Source organism: Corythoichthys intestinalis, chromosome 2, assembly GCF_030265065.1.
Source record: "Corythoichthys intestinalis isolate RoL2023-P3 chromosome 2, ASM3026506v1, whole genome shotgun sequence".
In the NCBI taxonomy this organism is placed as follows: Eukaryota; Metazoa; Chordata; class Actinopteri; order Syngnathiformes; family Syngnathidae; genus Corythoichthys; species Corythoichthys intestinalis.
The window spans coordinates 74,087,656-74,106,476 of record NC_080396.1 but is presented as its reverse complement, the minus strand read 5'-3'; the positions used below and the strand labels follow the sequence as shown (position 1 = coordinate 74,106,476).

Genomic DNA, 18,821 nt, shown 5'->3' with positions numbered 1-18,821 from the left:
CTCTCATTTGCTCATTTCTTCAGTTTGTTTTCACAGCCTCTAAATGCACGTTTCACTATGTTGCCGTTCTTCAGTTTCCTCTGTAGACTGATGTTGCATTCGAAGACGGTGGGAAATCGGAGTTTTACAACCTCCGACTAGGATAAATTCAATTCATATGATATCTGGCACCATCTAGCGTCGTGAATGGGTATAACGTCTAGACCGTGAATATAAGATGACCCCCTCTTTTTCAGTCTTATTTCAATGCAAAAAACACCATCTTATATTTGGGCCAATACGGTATTATTGGAATATCACTCAAACTAGGAGGCCCTAGTCGTGAATTCAGGGAGGGGGGGAGTACCCCGACTTCACGAGTTGCTTCAATCAGACGCCACTCGACAAAATGCGCTGCCCGTCGAAAAGCAGACAGTCAAAATAGTAAAACTAAAGTAGGCAGTTTACATTGTGGTCTATTTATCTTAGCCGTCGTTTTTCCTCCACTGTTTGACCGCTTACAAAAGCCATGTTCACTGGAGGTCAACATGTCTTTTGATGGCCAAAAATAAAAAAACGCTTGGAACGCTTTGAGGTCGCAACTGGTGCCATCCAAGTGGGACCTACCTTCCTCGAATGCAGCATGAGCACCGGTGGCCGAAGCACTCCTCTCTAATGTGGTCTCATTACGCATCCCCCCCCAAAAAATTGTCCCTTCAGAAATAAATGAATTACGGCAGTTAGGTGTGACATTTTTTTGGCCGCATGGGTATTTTGAACAACGATCTGCATTTATTTGACTATGTTAGATCTGCTAATATCGTTTTTTATTGGCATGCTAAGACAGGACCATTGACTCGTGCTAGCTTAGCCACTCCGGAGCCGCCCTGAAATTAATAAACTGCACGAAATTTGTTGAAATTACCTCCACCAACTAATTAAACCCACGCTAACTCAAAGACTGTCTAATGTAAAAAATTCTGAACTTTAAGAGGTAAAACGTGACTTCAGCTTTTTTTTTTTTTTTTTTTTTTTTTAGCTGCCTTACAACTCCACTAACTTACGCAGCTGGTTCGACAGAACAATTTGAGAATGTTTTTGGTGTTTTGACTCCAAACCGTTGCTGCATTTCAACGTGTGTCACTGTTTATTAAAATGCTATTGTTGATGTAAATACTGTTCCTCATTCAAATACTTTATTTTGGCAGCAAGTCAGAACAATACAAAAAAATCCAAACAAATAAAATCTCTTGTAAACAGACATTTCTGGGTATATATTGGACTAAAATGACTTTGCAACTTTTTTCTTTTAAAACGACTTGTGTATGTATGTCATCCTTTGTAACAGTAAAACCATTTTTTTCTTGGGGGGGGGGGGTAGTTGAACAATGAACAGATTAAATATCACAGAGAGGTTTGCGTTTAAAGTAGAACAGAACTATTCTATGCTCCTGGTGTAATCGTTTGTCTCCATGTTTGAGAAGACAAAGTAGAGGAAGATCACCGCGACGACAAAGAACACCAACTGCACCCAGACCGGGATGGAGAGTGATGATTGAGGTGCTTTGGGAACATCTTGCTGCCATTTCACGGGTGTTGCTCCTGTGCCGTAGCTGTAGTGTCTGAGGACACACAAATGAGAGCTCGTGAAGACTTCAAAATGATGCTTAGCAGTGTTGTTTTTAGCAGCCTTTTTATTAATCGTCTGCGCCTTTTGGACGGAAATACTTATTCGTCTGTCATACAACCCCTAGCAAAAACTATGGAATCATCAGTCTCGGACGAGCACTCACTCAGACATTTGATTATGTAAAAGAAAAAAAGCTTGAAAAAGTAATGAATTAGTTCAAAAGTGCAACTCCTTGGCATTCAGAAACCCTAAAAGAAATGAATAAAAAAAAACATTGTGGTGGTCAGTAAATGTTACATTTATAGAGCAAGTGCAGGGAAATAAATATAGAATAACTCCATTCTGAAGAAAATAATAGAGAATCACTCCATTTTGAGTAGAAAATACAGACACACCCAGTCAATTTCCTTTCCTTAATTGGGCCTCAGATTAGATCTGCTTGTTAGTCAGCAGTTAAAAACAGTGTAGTTATCAAACCTTGGAGGGCTGCTGGACCAAGTGGATTCACAAGAATCATGGCTCCAACAAGAGAGATGTCTCATGAGACCAAGGAGAGGATTATCAAACTTCTTGAAGAATGTAACGCTACACGTATGGTTGCCAAAGATGTGGGCTGTTCAGTCAGCTATATCAAAAATCTGGACCAAGTACAAACAGCATGGCAAGGTTGTTAAAGTTAAGCGTACTGGTAGATATCCAAATGTCATGACAAACAACGAAAGGCCATATGTCTTGAAAACAGAAGATGTACAACAAGACAAATGAAGAAATGGGAGGAAGCTGGAGTCAAGTTACGTGACAGAACTGTGCAAAATCTAAAGCAAATGGGATTTTCATACAGGAAAGCTAAAAGGAAACCATCATTGACACTTAAAAGAACAAGACTGCAATGCGCTAAGGAGAGGCAATCATGGACTGTGAATGACTGGATGAAGGTTATTTTCAGTGATTAGTCAAGAATCTGCATTGGACAAGGTGATGATGCTGGAACTTTTGTTTGGTGCCGTTCCAGTGAGATTTACATAGATGACTGCCTGAAGAAAACATCAAAATTCCTTCAGTCCTTGATGATATGGGGCTGCATGTCAGGCAAAGGCAATGGGGAGATGGCTGTGGTTAAATCTTTACATTGAAATTTTAGACAGCTTTCTTATCCCTTCAATTGAAAATATGTTTGTAGATAATGAAATCATATTCCGAGGTAACAACGCATCATGCCACGGAGCTAAAACTGTTAAAGCTTTCCTTGGAGAAAGACTCATCCAGTCCATGTCATGGCCTGCAAATAGCCCAGATCTCAACCCTATTGAAAACCTGTGGTGGAAATTGAAAAAAATGGTCCACAGCAAGGCTCAGACCTGCAAGGATGATCTGGCAACTGCAATCAAAGAGAGTCTGCAGCAAATTGATGAAGAATACTGTCTGTCACTCATGAAGTCCATGCCTCAGAGATTGCAAGCTGTCATAAAAGCCAGAGGTGGTGCAACTAAATACTAGAGATGTGTTTTGGTTGTTATTTCTTTGTTTCTCAAGATTCCATATATTTTTCCTCAGAATGGAGTGATTCTATATTTATTTCCCTGCACTTGCTATATAAAAATAACATTTACTGACCACCACAATGTTTTTTTTATTCATTTCTCTTCGTGTTTTTGAATGCCAAGGAGTTGCACTTTTGAACTAATTCATTTTTTTTTTTTCAAGCTTTTTATCGGAGATTGTTCTACATAATAAAATGTCTGAGTGAGTGCTCGTCCAAGACTGGTGATTCCATACTTTTTGCTTTTTGTATTTTAGTCGTGACAAAATGTTTTTGCTTTCGTCTAATTCTCGTCGACAAAACCTCCCATAAGTTTTTGTCCCGTTTGGATGACTATTTTCTAGTGATGGAGAAACCGAAGCTTTCTGAAGCAGTAAATCAAAAATCAAGCAATGTGTCGAAATGGTTCAGTGTTATGGAGCATTTGTCACGAATCAGTGTGGTGAGTCACGACACTGCTTCACCACTGCTGTCTGTGCCGCTGAAGCAAATGTATTGAAATGGTTCAGTGCTACGAGGCATTTGATACAATTCAGTGTGGTGACATCTTCTGGACAAAAATATATTGAATTTTCATATAACCAAATGACCAAGTGTCATCTGAACAATGAAACCTTTGGGTGGGATGGTGGTTATATACTTTGTCTGATGTGCAAGTAATAGTGGGTTCGACCCCTAGCCTGAAATGTATTTTTCCCCCAGATTAATAAAAAAAAAAAATAGTAATAATAACGAAAACAAAAAAAAAGCTGTTGTGTTACTTTTAAATGAAATACGGAAATGCTTGTGCAATAAGGAACTCTTGATGGTAGGTGTATAGAATGCTAGTGACACTGGGATGGGGATTTGGGTGTTTCACAAATTTTTATTTAAAAACAAAATCATCCGGTTCCTCTTTTTGTTAATGACCTCTCCAGCTTTTGAGAATATTCTCTCACATGGCACAAAGAAATATACAAACTGGCAGATAGACACACAAACACAGAAACTGACAAACACAAAAACTAACGTGTGTGTTTGGGGGGGGGTGCGTGTGTGTATGCGTATTGTATAAATCAGTGTATAGTGTGTCAATGAATGCCTATGCTATGTGCATTTGCAAATTAATCTAATGTGTAATCTGATCTAATTTCACTTTTCTCTCCCGCGTTCTCAATATGACGTAATGCGTGCAAAAGGTCTCCTCACAACCCACAACATTTTGAGCGATATTTCCCCTTTTTATAAGCATTGTGAGTTTGAACCAAATTGACTGACTCGACCCCTCGCTACCTCAGTGACACGTCCACGGTCACGGCCGACACGCGTGTGACATCACAACGCTTCGCTTCCGCGGCCAGGTGTTTTTCCACTGAATGAAGCGAGACATCGGTACAACATATCGGGATACTTATTGCCGCGAGCCCTCGACACTTGTCGGGCGTCTGCTTCGAGCGTGACGTCACGAGCTGTTCCACCGAATCCAGCGAGACATCGGGACGACTGATTTGTGATACTTCTGCCGCGAGCGCTCGACACTTGTCTCGAGCGTCTGCTTCGAGCATAACATCACTACTATTTTCATCTGAATTTTTTGCACATTTATGAAGCATCCCCTGTTGAAAAGACTTTACATCAAGGTTGGAAAATATAAGTTGTAAACACACCGTAAGAGCAGTGTTGTTTTCAGCAAAGACAATGAAAAGTTTTCGTCAACGAACATTTTTTTCATGACGATACGATAACGGGCTAAAAATGTGTTTTGGCGATATACGGTATGGGCCCGCTCCTCCCACCGGACCCAAAGTTCATATGTACATTGTTGTATTTTGATTTTTTTGGGAGCGCTGTGTGGGGCTATCTGGTGCTGTTAAACTGCAGAGACATTGCCCTATTATATAGTATTTTTATAAATGACGAGGTGCTGTTCGTGTGTGTATGTGTTTTTTAGTTTGTATGTATGCCTATACGTCAAGGTCACATAGTGTGTAAGTTGGAATGCATTGCTGATGAATGTATGTCAAATTTAACTTGTGACTGGAAAACAATAAAAATATTAAAAAAATAAAAAAAAAAAAAAAAATAAAAAACTTTTGGCGAGATTTAAACATAACGAGACTAATGCCAATTGTCGTTTGACGAGACGAGGCGAAAATGCCTAATAGTTTACGTAACGTTCACAATGCGTGACATTTTATGTGTAGTTAGCCTGCATTATAGCAGTGTCTGGTTGTGACACTCGAGACGTGCAACGCCGCCATCCTCCTTCCCGATTCACCACTGTGTCGTCTCCAGACTCCATTCGGGCTTGTACATACGGTAACATTTGTTTTCCAGGCCAGTGAGAATATGAAATGATTTAGCCATTATAGGTCTGTGTTGAGTAATCATTACACACTAAATGTAAGTTGTAGCATTTGCATAGCGTTCGCATTAGCATTAGGCTAAGGGTGCTTTCACAGTAGCACTGTTCGGTCCGTTTTAAACAGACCAGTTCTTTTTCTCAGATAGTCCGCTTCGTTTTGTAAATTTGAACCAGCGTTGTTTTCGTAAACGGTGAGGACAACGAAAATTTTTCATCAACGAACACTTTTTTTCATGACGCTGACGAGCTAAAAAAGCGTCTTGGGAAACTAAAACATAACGACGAGAATGCTTCTGTCACATGTTCAAAGTTTTATGTGTTGTTAGTCTGCATCGTAGCATTGTCTGGTTGTGACACTCGTGATGTGCAGCCCACTCCCTCCTTCAAGACTCACCAGTGAGTCGTCTCCATGCAGGCTTGCACACACACAAGATTTGTACGCACGCACAATGTAACTTATAGCCTTAGCATTAGGCTAAAGGTGCTTTCACACTAGCACTGTTTGGTCCGTTTTACATGGACCAGAGTTTTTTCTCAGATAGTCAGCTTCGTTTTGTGAATGTGAACCAGTGTTGTTTTTGTCAACGATGACGATAATGAAAATATTTCGTCAACGAACACGTTTTTCATGACAATGACAAGAAGATAACAAGCTAAAACCATGTCTTGGGAGATTAAAACATAAAGAGACGAGAATGCGCAATAGTTTCTGGTGTGTCTGGTTGTGTCACTCGTGATGCCCAGCACCCCCCCCTTCCAGACTCACCAGTGTGTCATCTCCATGCAGAGTTTGCACACACGGTAAGATTTGTTTACTTATCTTGGCCAGAGATAATATGCAATGTTGATTTAGCCTTTAAAGGTCTGTGCTGAGTGATCGTCACACACTAAATGTAACTCGCGTAACTAGCATGTAACTCGCGTAACTAGCATTAGGCTAAAGGTGCTTTCACGCTAGAACTGTTTGGTTCGTTTTAAATGGACCAGAGTTATTTTTCTCAGATAGTCCGCTTTATTTTGTAAATGTGAACCAGTGTCGTTTTCGTCAACCATGATGATAATGAAAATATTTCGTCAACGAACACGTTTTTCATTACGATGACCAGACGATAACGAGCTAAAAACATGTCTTGGGGGACTAAAACGTAACGAGACGAGATCGAGATGAGAATGCACAATAGTTTCCCACACATGTTCACAATGTGTGACATTTTATGTGTAGTTAGCCTGCATTGTAGCAGTGTGGTTGTGCCCAGCGCCCCCCACCCTTCCAGACTCACCATTATGTCATCTCCATGCAGAGTTTGCACACACGGTAAGATCTTTTTTCTTATCTTGGCTAGAGAGAATATGCAATGTTGTTTTAGCCTTTAAAGGTCTGTGCTCAGTGATTATCATACATGAAATATACTGTAACTTGTAGTGTTAGCATTTGAGTTCTCATACATGCCAAAACGGCAGACATCTTAACATTGAATGGACGACAAAATTCTTAAGATTTTTTTTTTTTTTGTGTAAAAACAATGTGAGCATTTAATTGCTCAAAAGAAATGAACCCTTTATAGGAACAACAACTTTACAAAGTATAGCTAATTATTTTGTTATTCAGAGGCGATGAGAATGTTGTCAATGTGGACGTTCGCATTCTCCGCGTGACATTCTACTGCCGCTTTGCCTCTGCTGCTCAGGTCCATGTCAAGCGTGCAGAAACCGTGGAACGAGTCTCGACTGCTTTTGGCGAGGAAATGGTGCTGTTTTGTTTATTCGATGTTAAAAGATGTCCGCCGTTTTGGCACGTTTGCTAGCACTTATAAAATCTCGATGAGGAAATTATGTCGTCAGATAGCCACACGTGAAGCTTTGTTTACATTTTATTGTACCAATGATATAAGATGTTATTAACTCTTGGTCAATCACAGACCAGTTGTGACAACCGTGGGGCTGAGTTGCGTCACATAAACTGAACCGCGGCCCATTATCTTTAAGAGCTGGACAAATAGTGTCGGCTAAGTTGTGCCTGATGCCAGACATATCATTCAAAAGGTTGAGTGTCCGTTCTAAAACCGGACAGGTGATCACCCTAGGTCTAACGTGAACGTGTCCTTAGACGAATACGTATTTTCTTCCAAAAGACGAAAATTGGCTGCCAGAAACAACACTGATGTCAAAGAAATAAATTCTGAAGCTTTATTTATTTATAAAATGATTGATTTCTCATCTAGTATCCAAAGTCATGTTAGCTATTTGCTAGCAAAGCCAGGCTAAGGGCTAACTTTACTATCCGAAAATACTTACTTATGTTGAACTTCCCTCTCAGTCCACTCCGGTCTTGCTCTCATGTAAGGTCTGCTGCTGTAGAAAAACAACATTAATCATGAGGTCGCGGAGTGAAACGAGAATTTTTAAAAAAATTTTTAAATAAGCTTGTTTGAATAAAAAAAAAAAAAAATCTGCCGCTTCATTCTAAAAGCTGTATGAAACAAACTTAAGAGAAAAAAGCAGCTCATAGTCTGAAAAATACGGTGTGTAACATCACAGGGCTTCCCCTACGCCTAAAAGATTGTGGCACACCGCCACACAAAAATAAGTCGCCACGCCTTTGAAATGTTTTTTTTTTTTTTTTATTTATAATTTGTATAATTTACATCTAAATGAATATATATAGCTCATTATTTGTGCACTATTTTCCATAAGTCGTCTGAAATAGCACATCAAATTGTTCCTTTACACGCTTATTTTGAAAATCACATCAGTTCTCCTGCAAGGGTGAGTCTGACTATGTTGGCGCGGAGTCGGGAGAATAATCCACAGAAAGGTATTTCAAGTTAAGGAATGTAATTCTGGTTTAGACCTGTGAAAACGACCTTAATATTGACATTGATATGACGTTTAGGTTCTTTTTGGCCTGAGTTGAACTCGAGTCGTCGCATCCTAGTATTACATTTGTTCGTTGCTGATGTGACTGGTAGTAATTTCAGATGAGTATTTTGAAATATTTAGAAAAGAATTGAGTTTTCAATGGACGAGGGTCCGTTAACGTAAGGACTATTATTGTTGTGGTAGTGTAGTGCATATTCGGGCCAAATGAAAAAGATGTAAGTCATACTATTGTTACTGAAGGAATAGGTTCTTCTTGGAAAAAATACATTTAAAAAAATTCTCATTAGTCACGATATGAAGCAATTTCGCCGCGGCACAACATGTCGGGCTGTCTGACTCCAATGCAGCCCACCATCACCACAGCTTAAAAAAATCCTAGGGGAAACCCTGTATCGGTTTTCTGTACATCCCCTTTAATATTCAGAGAAAAGATTTCAGTCATTCATTTGAACACTATGGCAAACAATATGCGATGAAACTTACTTTTCTTTTGGTAAATCACTCCTGGCCTTAAAAAAAAGGACAAACAGGATTAAAATATACAAGCAAGTGAGAAAATACTTCAAAGAGATAACACAATAAAGTCGTACTTACAGGTGTACTGTAAACATATGTAACTTCCTCCTCTGGGGAGAAAAAAAATACATCAAGGCTGTGAACTTTTTTTCAATTTGCCTAAATTTAAATATGTAAATGTATTATAATATTAAGTACAAAAATTACTATTGTTTAACTTTTTAACGACAGAGAATAATCACTTAAAGTTCATTTGACAGGATAAAAAAAGTCAAAAGGATCATTATGTGAATTAGAATAATATTTTGAGACGATTCGACTATATACAGTGGGGCAAATAAGTATTTAGTCAACCGCTAATTGTGCAAGTTCTCCCAATTGAAAATATTAGAGGCCTGTAATTGTCAACATCGGTAAACCTCAACCATGAGAGACAATGTGGGAAAAAAAACAGAAAATCACATTGTTTGATTTTTAAAGAATTTATTTGCAAATAATGGTGGAAAATAAGTGTTTGGTCAATACCAAAAGTTAATCGCAATACTTTGTTATGTACCCTTTGTTGGCAATAACAAAGGCCAAACGTTTTCTGTAACTCTTCACAAGCTTTTCACACACTGTTGCTGGTATTTTGGCCCATTCCTCCATGTAGATGTCCTCTAGAGCAGTGATGTTTTCGGGCTGTCGTTGGGCAACACGGACTTTCAACTCCCTCCACAGATTTTCTATGGAGTTGAGATCTGGAGACTGGCTAGGCCACTCAGGGACCTTGAAATGCTTCTTACGAAGCCACTCATTTGTTGCCCTGGCTGTGTGTTTGGGATCATTGTCATGCTGAAAGACCCAGCCACGTCTCATTTTCAATGCCCTTGCTGATGGAAGGAGATTTTCACTCAAAATCTCTCGATACATGGCCCCATTCATTCTTTCCTTTACACAGATCAGTCGTCCTGGTCCCTTAGCAGAAAAACAGCCTCAAAGCTAGGGGTGTAACAGTACACAAAAATCTCAGTTCGGTACGTACCTCGGTTTTGAGGTCACGGTTCGGTTCATTTTCGGTACAGTAAGAAAACAAAATGCAAAATATAAATGTGCTAGTTGTTTATTACACACTTTTGTGCTTTCAAAAATAGGAACATTAGTCTATACAAAGCTAGAATTCTGCTCAAAAAGTAGCGGGTATTTAAAGATAATAATCCAACAACAATTTGCCTTTCAGACCCCACGTATTGGTCAGCTTTCTTTCTGAAAGAAAGAAGAAAAAAGAAGTCCTGTGCTAAAGAGAAAACCAATCCCAATGACAAAGATTTTAACATGTATTCTACAAATGAAATGCCTCAATGAATCATTTTTTTTCTTCTTATGAACGGTTTTCAAAAGCTTTATTGGTGGATTTTCTCAAGTTAAAGCGCCACACAGAAATTAATAAATTTAATTGTGTAAGCAGGATCTGTGTATTATTCTTATTATTTAATTACAGGTGTTTTAGCTTATTTCAATTTATTTTATTTAAATGGGCTATTATTTATTTTATTATGTGTTTATATTTTGCAAATGTGATGTAGTATTCATTTATATTGTATATTTTATGTTGTATAACTTTAGTTCCTATGTGAATATTAGTTCCTACTTGTTTTGTTGTGGTAGGAGGGTTTTGTATTGAACACGGGGCCGTCTTGGTTATTATTATAGCAGAGAAGACAGCAGTAAATCAACAAAGACAAGTCAACTGTGCCCCGATCTACCACTCAAGAGATCTGATGGACTCAAAAAGTGGGTTACGATTGCATATTAGTTTGAAAATTGACTGGATCTACCGTATTTTTACACGAGTGACTTCCGGTCTGCCCGATCATAGCTAGTAGTATTGACGCAGGAGGGCCGCGCCTCGCGTGAAATAATAAACTCTGCCGTTCTTTTCGCGTGCGTCGCGTTGAGCCGCTTCTGGAACGCGTCTAGCACGCGGCCACAATGCGGCTGGTGTGCATTGGTTGATTAACTTTAACGCCCGTGTTTCACTGCGTTCTCGCCGCAGCCACGTTGTCACGCCGTTGATGTTTCTGGGTTATACTGTCCTACCGTGTTGGTCCTCATAATAGTAGAGAAGAAGGAGTAAATATAATCTACACAAAGAAACTGTAACCCGATCAACTCACAGCCTCGAAAAGTAAGGGTTACATTACATCATAAACTCGTTTTGTACCCCTCCGTTCCGAACCGAGCACCCCGTACAGAAACGGTTCAATACAAATACATGTACTGTTACACCCTTACCCAAAGCATGATGTTTCCACCCCCATGCTTCACAGTGGGTATGGTGTTCTTCGGATGCAATTCAGTATTCTTTCTCCTCCAAATACGAGAACCTGTGTTTCTACTGGGGCTGCAGCTATCGAATATTTTAGTAATCCAGTAATCGACTGAAAATTCTATCGATTAATCGAGTAATCAGATAAAACTTTTTTTTTTTAGGTAAAGAGCAATTATAAATATACATGAGAAAAAAAGACATTTAATCCAATATTGAACCATTTTCAGTCAATCAATGTCTTTATTTTTGATGTACATTGTTGAAAACAGCCAACAATTGCATCTCAGATGTGACTAGAAAAAAATTCACTGCTTTCACTCAAAAAAAACTTATAGATCTTATTAAAAAAAACAAAACAAAACATATTTCTTACCTAAAAACGTAATTACGCTTGACAACACACATCACTTGAAGGCCACGTGTTTTTCCCACGTGTTTCAATTGAATTTCCATTTGTGTCAAGCTATTTTTAAGTTCTAGTTAAGTTTTAAGTTAGTCTAAAACTGTAAGTACTGATATGATTTGCGTTTTGGCAGTCTTCAAAATAAATGTATGATACCTGCTGTATTGGAGCACATTAGGGACCAGTGCTACTTGGCGTTTTATTCAGCAATGACTACTGAGCTAAAACTGACAGTTAGCTTTATTATGTTTTAATTTTACACCCTCATCACTCTACAGCGCTGTGTTTTTACAGATTAAATAAAGCCTGTATGTAAGACACGTTAGCCACGCATCGACAGAGGTCATAATCAATAGAAACCTAGCCCTCCGAAGGGCTAACGTTACGTGTGCGAGTGACAGTAACGTTATATTTATTAGCGCCAAGAAGTCTACTGCTTTAAGATGGTGGCTGTTTACTAACGCTGCCAAGACACGGCCGAGTCTGTCATTTCGCATCTAGTTATAAATACATTTCAATATCTATGAGACGCATCGGACAATACCTGCTACCACACAAAAATCATGCGGGCGTAGTGTTTAGCAAGGTCGGCGTAGTTTGTAGAGGCTGTCGGCTGGCAGTAAGTTTTTAAAAAAAAATTTATTGCTTCTTCCTCTACGCGCGTGACGTCAGTGCATTGTCCCGCATTAAAAGTAGTCCGGGCAAAACGTGATGCTTAGAGCTGGCAAAATTAAACGATTCCTCGAGGTGAATAAAATTACTCGAATCGGTTTTTAAACTCGAGATACTCGAGTTGCTCGAGTATTCCTTGCAGCTCTAGTTCCTACCAAAAAGCTCTATTTTGGTTTCATCTGACCAAACACATTCTCCCAGTCCTCTTCTGGACCATCCAAATGCTCTCTAGCGAACCGCGGACGGGCCTGGACGTGTACTGGCTTCAGCAGGGGGACACGTCTGGCAGTGCAGGATTTGAGTCCCTGGTGGCACATTGTCTACTGATAGTAGCCTTTGTTACTGTGATCCCAGCTCTCTGTAGAGCAGCGGTCTCAAACCGACTCCACAAAGGGCCGCAGTGGGTCCTGGTTTTTGTTCCAACAGATCCAGCACAAACAGTTCAACCAATGAGGTTTCTACTAACATAAGCAGCACCTGATTGCAATCAACTGATTACACTTGTAAGAAACCAGATTGGTGAAAAGGTATTTGTCTCGTTTGGTTGGAATGAAATCCAGTACCCCCTGCGGCCCTTTGAGGACCGGTTTGAGACCACTGCTGTAGAGCATTCACTAAGTCCCCCCGTGTGGTTCTGCGATTTTTGCTCACCGTTCTTGTTATCATTTTGACGCCACGGAGTGAGATTTTGCATGGAGCCCCAGATCGAGGGAGATTATCAGTGGTCTTGTATGTCTTCCATTTTCTAATAATTTCTCCCACAGTTGATTTCTTTACACCAAGCGTTTTACCCATTGCAGACTCAGTCTTCCCAGCCTGGTGCAGATCTACAATTTTGTCTCTGGTGTCCTTCGACAGCTCTTTGGTCTTGGCCATAGTGGAGTTTGGAGTGTGACTGACTGACATTGTTGACAGGTGTCTTTTATACCGATAATGAGTTAAAACAGGTGCCATTATTACAGGTAACGAGTGGAGCCTCGTTAGACCTCGTTAGAAGAAGTTAGACGTCTTTGACAGCCAGAAATCTAGCTTATTTGTAGGTGACCCAATACTTATTTTCCACTCTAATTTGGAAATAAATTCTTTAAAAATCAAACAACGTGATTTTCTTTTTTTTTTTTCACATATTCTGTCTCTCATGGTTGAGGTTTACCCATGTTGACAATTACAGGCCTCTCTAATCTTTTCAAGTAAGAGAACTTGCACAATCGGTGGTTGACTAAATACTCATTTGCCCCACTGTACAACAATTTGGCAAAGCGCAGATGACGAGAAATTTGTCTTTTAATCTGCTGTTTAGCCACTGCCTGTCATTATAGCGCTCTAGCGTCCCCAGCTGGATGACGACGTCTGCAAGGTCATGATTTCATTGGATTTAGAATTCAGCCATTTGAGGGGGAATTACTCAGAACGAGGAAAATGTGACGAAGAGCGCCGCAAAACGTCATTGTTTCAGTCTCTCTACTCCCAATATTTTTACAGGATATTCTTTTTATCGAAGTATTTTTCCCCAATTGCTAAATGAATGGTCTGGTCATGACAAATCAGTCTTGTGCTAAATGGAATAAGAAATAATAAAAATGCATTTATTCAGTACGACATGGCAAAATTACTTCATAATGGTCAAAACTGTCGACTTCACCTTGACTGTCGCACCTCCCGAAAGATATTTTATGCCACCGTAGTTAGTCAGGCTTTTATCATTTGTCATATTCATTTATATTTTTATAATTGATTCTGCATGTTTTCCTCAAGTATTAAGTTTCTGATGTTAAATTGAGTGATTTATTAGCCGTTGAAAACTTGCAGTAAATTAAAAAATTATAATATGTTGTCATTTTGGTCAAAAACTAACATGATATGTTAAATATTGCTATTGATCCTGAAAATATAGGTGATTATCTCTGCAATTGGTGATTTTTGTGCATCTAGTGTAAAATGTGAGAATTTTATAGCCATTTTAAGTTTAATTATACTTGTATAAAAAATAATCAAGACATTTATTAGGAAATGACTTTGAATTTTTTGATGCCGCTGCTCATGGTGACTCATATATGCCTAAGGTAGGTGCCAGTTTTGGTTTTAGGTTGGTAGCAGCTTTGGTTTTGAAAATATTTGAATTTGAACTTTTTGAAAATAGGCCCCCTGCGAATCGGCCCGGTTTCCCGTGTCATGTCAATAGGTTGTAAAGTCTATGATCCAGGTTACTTCCTGACTGTTGATTGGGGGGCATTTTTTTTTGAAACACTTCCTTGTTAACTCATTGGCTGCCATTGAAAGTGCTAGACGTCCAATCCATTCTGACTGATAGGGTTGTGAATGAACAAATGTAACTTCGATCACACAAATCTCCGGTTTTACGGCGCTAATGTCAAAATAAAAGCATGTGATTTATGAATCAGCAACAACGTGCCTGTCATGCAGAACAACCGAGCCAGGGGGCATAATGGGAAATGTAGTTATGCCTCAGACTTCGAATTCGACCACGCACAAACAAGATATTAAAGGTTAAAAATATGTATTAAAAGCAATTACCTTCCTCTCTGTAGTAGGTTTTGTCCGGGTTTGTCAGCGAAACCATTTCTCCTTTGGCCATGGCTTCTCGGATTTTCTTTTCGTACAATCTTCGGGTGGACTCTTCATCAGTAAGAGAGATGAATAATCATGAAAACAGCACAGATAGCCACAGAAAAACGTGCTAGATAGCTGCTTACCGACAACAGGACCGTGTTTTATCCCGTACTCATCCAGCAAATCGCTGATTTTGTCCGCAGACATGGCGCTCAGTGCAGACATATTGCGTTTGGAATAGTTTGGAACCGTTTGCTAAAAATAAAGACGCATGGCACAGCTCTCCAAATTTCGGGCGTTCCTTATGATTTCCAAATGCCTTCCTCGCTTTCACAGAATAAGCGATTTTTCCACTTGCAAAGAAGTCGACAGTAGTTCATGTTCCCAACACTACACGGAGTGTTTGTTTATATTCACCCTCTACCCTGACTTTTTCTTCTTCGTCACAGGCTCGTCATACAATACAGCGCCACCGTATGGCCACTGGCAGGATTACCAAATGGGCAAGACAAGTCTTACCGTAAAAGAAGTATGGAGGTAAATTTGTGTCTTTATTATTCAATCAAAAAAAGTTGCTTCAATCAAAAAAATGTCGCTTCAGTCAAATTATGGCGGAAAACACAGACAAGGCTGAAAAACTGTTTCTGTCCTTGCACCCCTCTTTAAAATAACCTGCTATAGTTTAAGCCAAAAGAACTATTGTGTTTGATAGAATATGTCTATATGCCGCCATAGCAGATTCATGGCGCATTAAGTCCCCAAACTATTTTTAATGTGTCCGTTTTACTCTGGAAACCCCAGTTTACAGATGTCGCGCAACCACTTTTGTTTCAACCTAGCCATAAAAAGAAGGTAAGTATTTATTATTCGAAATGTCTGTCTTTTTTTTTAGCTTAGAATCATTAATTGATGTCTAATATGGAGTTTAAAATAAAACAACTTTAAAAATGTTTTTAAAACTTTTAAACAAATGACGTCACAATAAAAAAAATGGTGTCTGTAAATAAGTCACGGATATCTACCTCATAACTATCGCTTAATTGTATTAATTTTGTTACTGTCGCATTTTCCTTGCCTGGCACAGCCAGACTATTCTCCCTGTATTTTTCAAACACTGTGAAAAAAATAGTCTGGGACCCAGCCCATTAACGGCCTCTCGAGCAAGATACAAAATCAACCGTCCAATCAGATTTGTTTATTTGCGGGACGTAATCTTAACTAGTAACGTCACTCAGTCGTCTCTACAACAACACAAATGGCGAACGGGACAGCCGAGAATATGTTCCAATCCGCGGTAAAACCAGTTGTAAATTACCAAAAACACATCGAAACAAGTCACAACAGTCAACATGGCTCGCGCTAGCCATGTTGAATAAACTTCTCCATTCTCCGCTCACGCTAATTACTTGTCGCTTTAACAACAAATGTCACGTCTGCCCGTCGCTGATTGGTCCACTCCGCTGTCTGTTTGCTGTGGCTTGCTCCGCCCTCGGAATTTAATTCGCCGGACGGTCGCCAGACTCAGTCGCTGGAACAGCGGTGAGTCAGGCAAGCATTTTCCCCCCGTATTTTAGATGATAAATAATCAATTCAAACAGAAAAATTGGGGAAAAAAAAAAAAAAACGTTTAAAAGGGTACATGTATGAAGAAGAAAATCGCGACCACTCCTTGATGTCTGCGATTTCTGCATTGCGACCCTTGTTATATTACCATGTTTCACCCATAAAATCCCCCCCAAATCCGGCTGTGGCCATTCACAGCTGAGTCTTGACACTCGGTGATACATGCTACATGGAATTTTTGGATCAAAACATAGTATGCACGCGATAATATCTCGTTAAAATCGTGGCGTCTTTAATTATGCTCTCGCGTGCTCTCACCTCCAGTTAGGGTTTTGCTGTTTATTTTTTATTTTTTTAAATGCCTTCCTGTTCAAAAAAAAATTTCCCCTCAGAAAATTAAGGCAATCGACAACCCAGTTGTCATGTCAAATAATCCAGGCTAGTTATGTGTGATTTTCCGCTTGGAAGACTTTGAAACATCACTCGGTTCGGGTTAGCATGTCGGCTAGCTGTCAAGCCTTTTGGTTTGTTTACATTATCCGAAGCCGGGGAAGGGAAATGACATATGTCCGATTTAGGTGTCATAAAATATTGTTCGGGAGGTGCGACAGTCAAAGTGAAGTCGACAGTTTTGACCATTATGCAGTAATTTTGCCATGTCGTCCTGAATAAATACATTTTTATTATTTCATATTCCATTTAGCACAAGACTGTTATTTGTCATGACCATGCCATTTATTTAGCAATTGGGGAAAAATACTTGGATAAAAAGAATATCCTGTAAAAATATTGGAGAAGAGAGACTGAAACAATGACATTTTGCGGCTCTCTTCGTTGCATTTTCCTCGTTCTGAATAATTCCCCCTCAATGGGCTGAATAGTAAAACCAATGAGCCCAGTCTACCGCTGACGTCATCCACCTGTTGGGGACGCTAAAGCCCTATAATGGTAGGTGTGGCGTGACTAATTTCTCGTCATCTGCGCTTTGCTAAATTGTTGTAATAGTCGAATCGTCTCAAAATATGATTCTAATTCACACAATAATGCCATTTAAGACTTTTTTTCTCCTGTCGTATGCTCTTTAAGCTTTCCAATGATGTATCACACATGCATATAGGACAATTTTGAAATATGGCCGAATTGGGGGTCCAATTTTTTTTAAGCTTTCCATTGATGTATCACACATGCATATAGGACAAGTTTGAAATTTGGTCAAATTGGGGGTCTCAGAGCGGAACATCAAGTCACCTGATTGTTTTCTGCCATATATATACTTTTTTAATTAAAAAAAAGTCACTTCAATCTAAGAAAATGTGTTTGAATGCAAAAATAAATTTGAAACTAAAAAAATGCATTTGAAACCTATTTTTCTTTGATTGAAAATAGTTTTTTTGATTGAAGTGCAGTTTTTTTTTTCATTGAAACAACTTTTTTCATTTAAGTAATGTTGTTTTGCGTTCAGGCCACATTTTGGCTAGGACATTTGTGTCTTTATTATTCAATCAAAAAATAAGTTGCTTCAAACAAAAAATATTTTCAAAAGCAAAACCACTTCAATCAAAAATTTAAAAAATCTAAATCATATAAGAAAAAAGTTTTTGAATGCAAAAAATATTTGAGACTCAGAAATGTGCTTTGAACACTTAATTTTTCATTGAAACTGTTTTTTTTTTTTTTTTTTTTTTTAATTGAAGCAATCATTTTTGTGTTTGGGCCATATTATGGGTAGGACATTTGTGTCTAAATCATTCAATCCCAGAAAAAGTTGCGTCAATAAAAAAAACAAAAAAAAACTATTTTCAATCAAAGAAAAAATCATTTGCAAAAATAAAATTGCCCTTCCCTAAATATATATATGATGGAAAACACTCAGGTGACTTGAAGTTCCATTCTGAGACCTCTAATTTGGCCAAATTTCAAAATTGTCCTATATGCATGTGTGATACATCATTGGAAAGCTTAAAATCTTTATTTTCTGGGGGAGAAGAAAAATTTTGAACAGGAGGGCATTAAAAAAAAAAAAAAAAAAAAACTTAAACAGCAATACCCTAACTGGAGGTGAGAGCATGAGAGAACAGAATTAAAGACGCCACGATTTCAAACGAGATATCATGTACTTACCTTGTTTTGATCCAAAAACTCCATGTAGCATGTATCGCCAAGTGTCAAGACTCAGCTGTGAATGGCCACAGCCGGATTTTGGGAGGATTTTATGGGGGAAACATGTTAAAATAACAAGGGTCGCAATGCAGAAATCGCAGACATCAAGGAGTGGTCGTGATTTTCTTTTTCAGTGATTCACCCTTTTAAACTTTTTTTTCCCCAATTTTTCTTTGTTTGGATCGATTATTTATCATCTAAAATACTGGGGAAAATGCGACAGTAACAAAAAAATAAATAAAAATACAATTA

The 18,821-nt window shown here is 38.8% G+C and overlaps 1 protein-coding gene across 2 annotated transcripts; it reads right to left on the bottom strand.

Annotated features, from left to right (window-relative positions):
- Positions 1-1,158: 1,158 nt before the first annotated feature.
- Positions 1,159-15,628, bottom strand: LOC130912226 (emerin-like). 2 transcript variants are annotated; one of them, XM_057830148.1, is made up of 6 exons: positions 14,990-15,628; positions 14,811-14,912; positions 8,968-8,999; positions 8,857-8,882; positions 7,789-7,842; positions 1,159-1,601 (listed from the first exon to the last, which is right to left on the bottom strand). In XM_057830148.1, the coding sequence occupies exons 1-6, from the start codon at positions 15,069-15,071 to the stop codon at positions 1,418-1,420; spliced, it is 480 nt and encodes a 159-aa protein (XP_057686131.1). In that variant the 5' UTR covers positions 15,072-15,628; the 3' UTR covers positions 1,159-1,417. The 2 variants fall into 2 exon arrangements, with proteins under 2 accessions (XP_057686131.1, XP_057686130.1); XM_057830147.1 differs by having other exon boundaries at positions 7,789-7,845; positions 14,990-15,499.
- Positions 15,629-18,821: the final 3,193 nt, after the last annotated feature.

What these genes read in the sequence shown, in the direction of transcription:
- LOC130912226 (XM_057830147.1), bottom strand. Translation starts at nt 15,071, where the DNA reads ATGTCTGCACTGAGCGCCATGTCTGCGGACAAAATCAGCGATTTGCTG. An exon ending in AACCTACTACAGAGAGGAAG is followed by an intron (nt 9,000 to 14,810) that starts GTAATTGCTTTT and finishes TTTTCTCCCCAG; the next exon opens with AGGAGGAAGTTACATATGTT. An exon ending in CATATGTTTACAGTACACCT is followed by an intron (nt 8,883 to 8,967) that starts GTAAGTACGACT and finishes CTTTTTTTTAAG; the next exon opens with GCCAGGAGTGATTTACCAAA.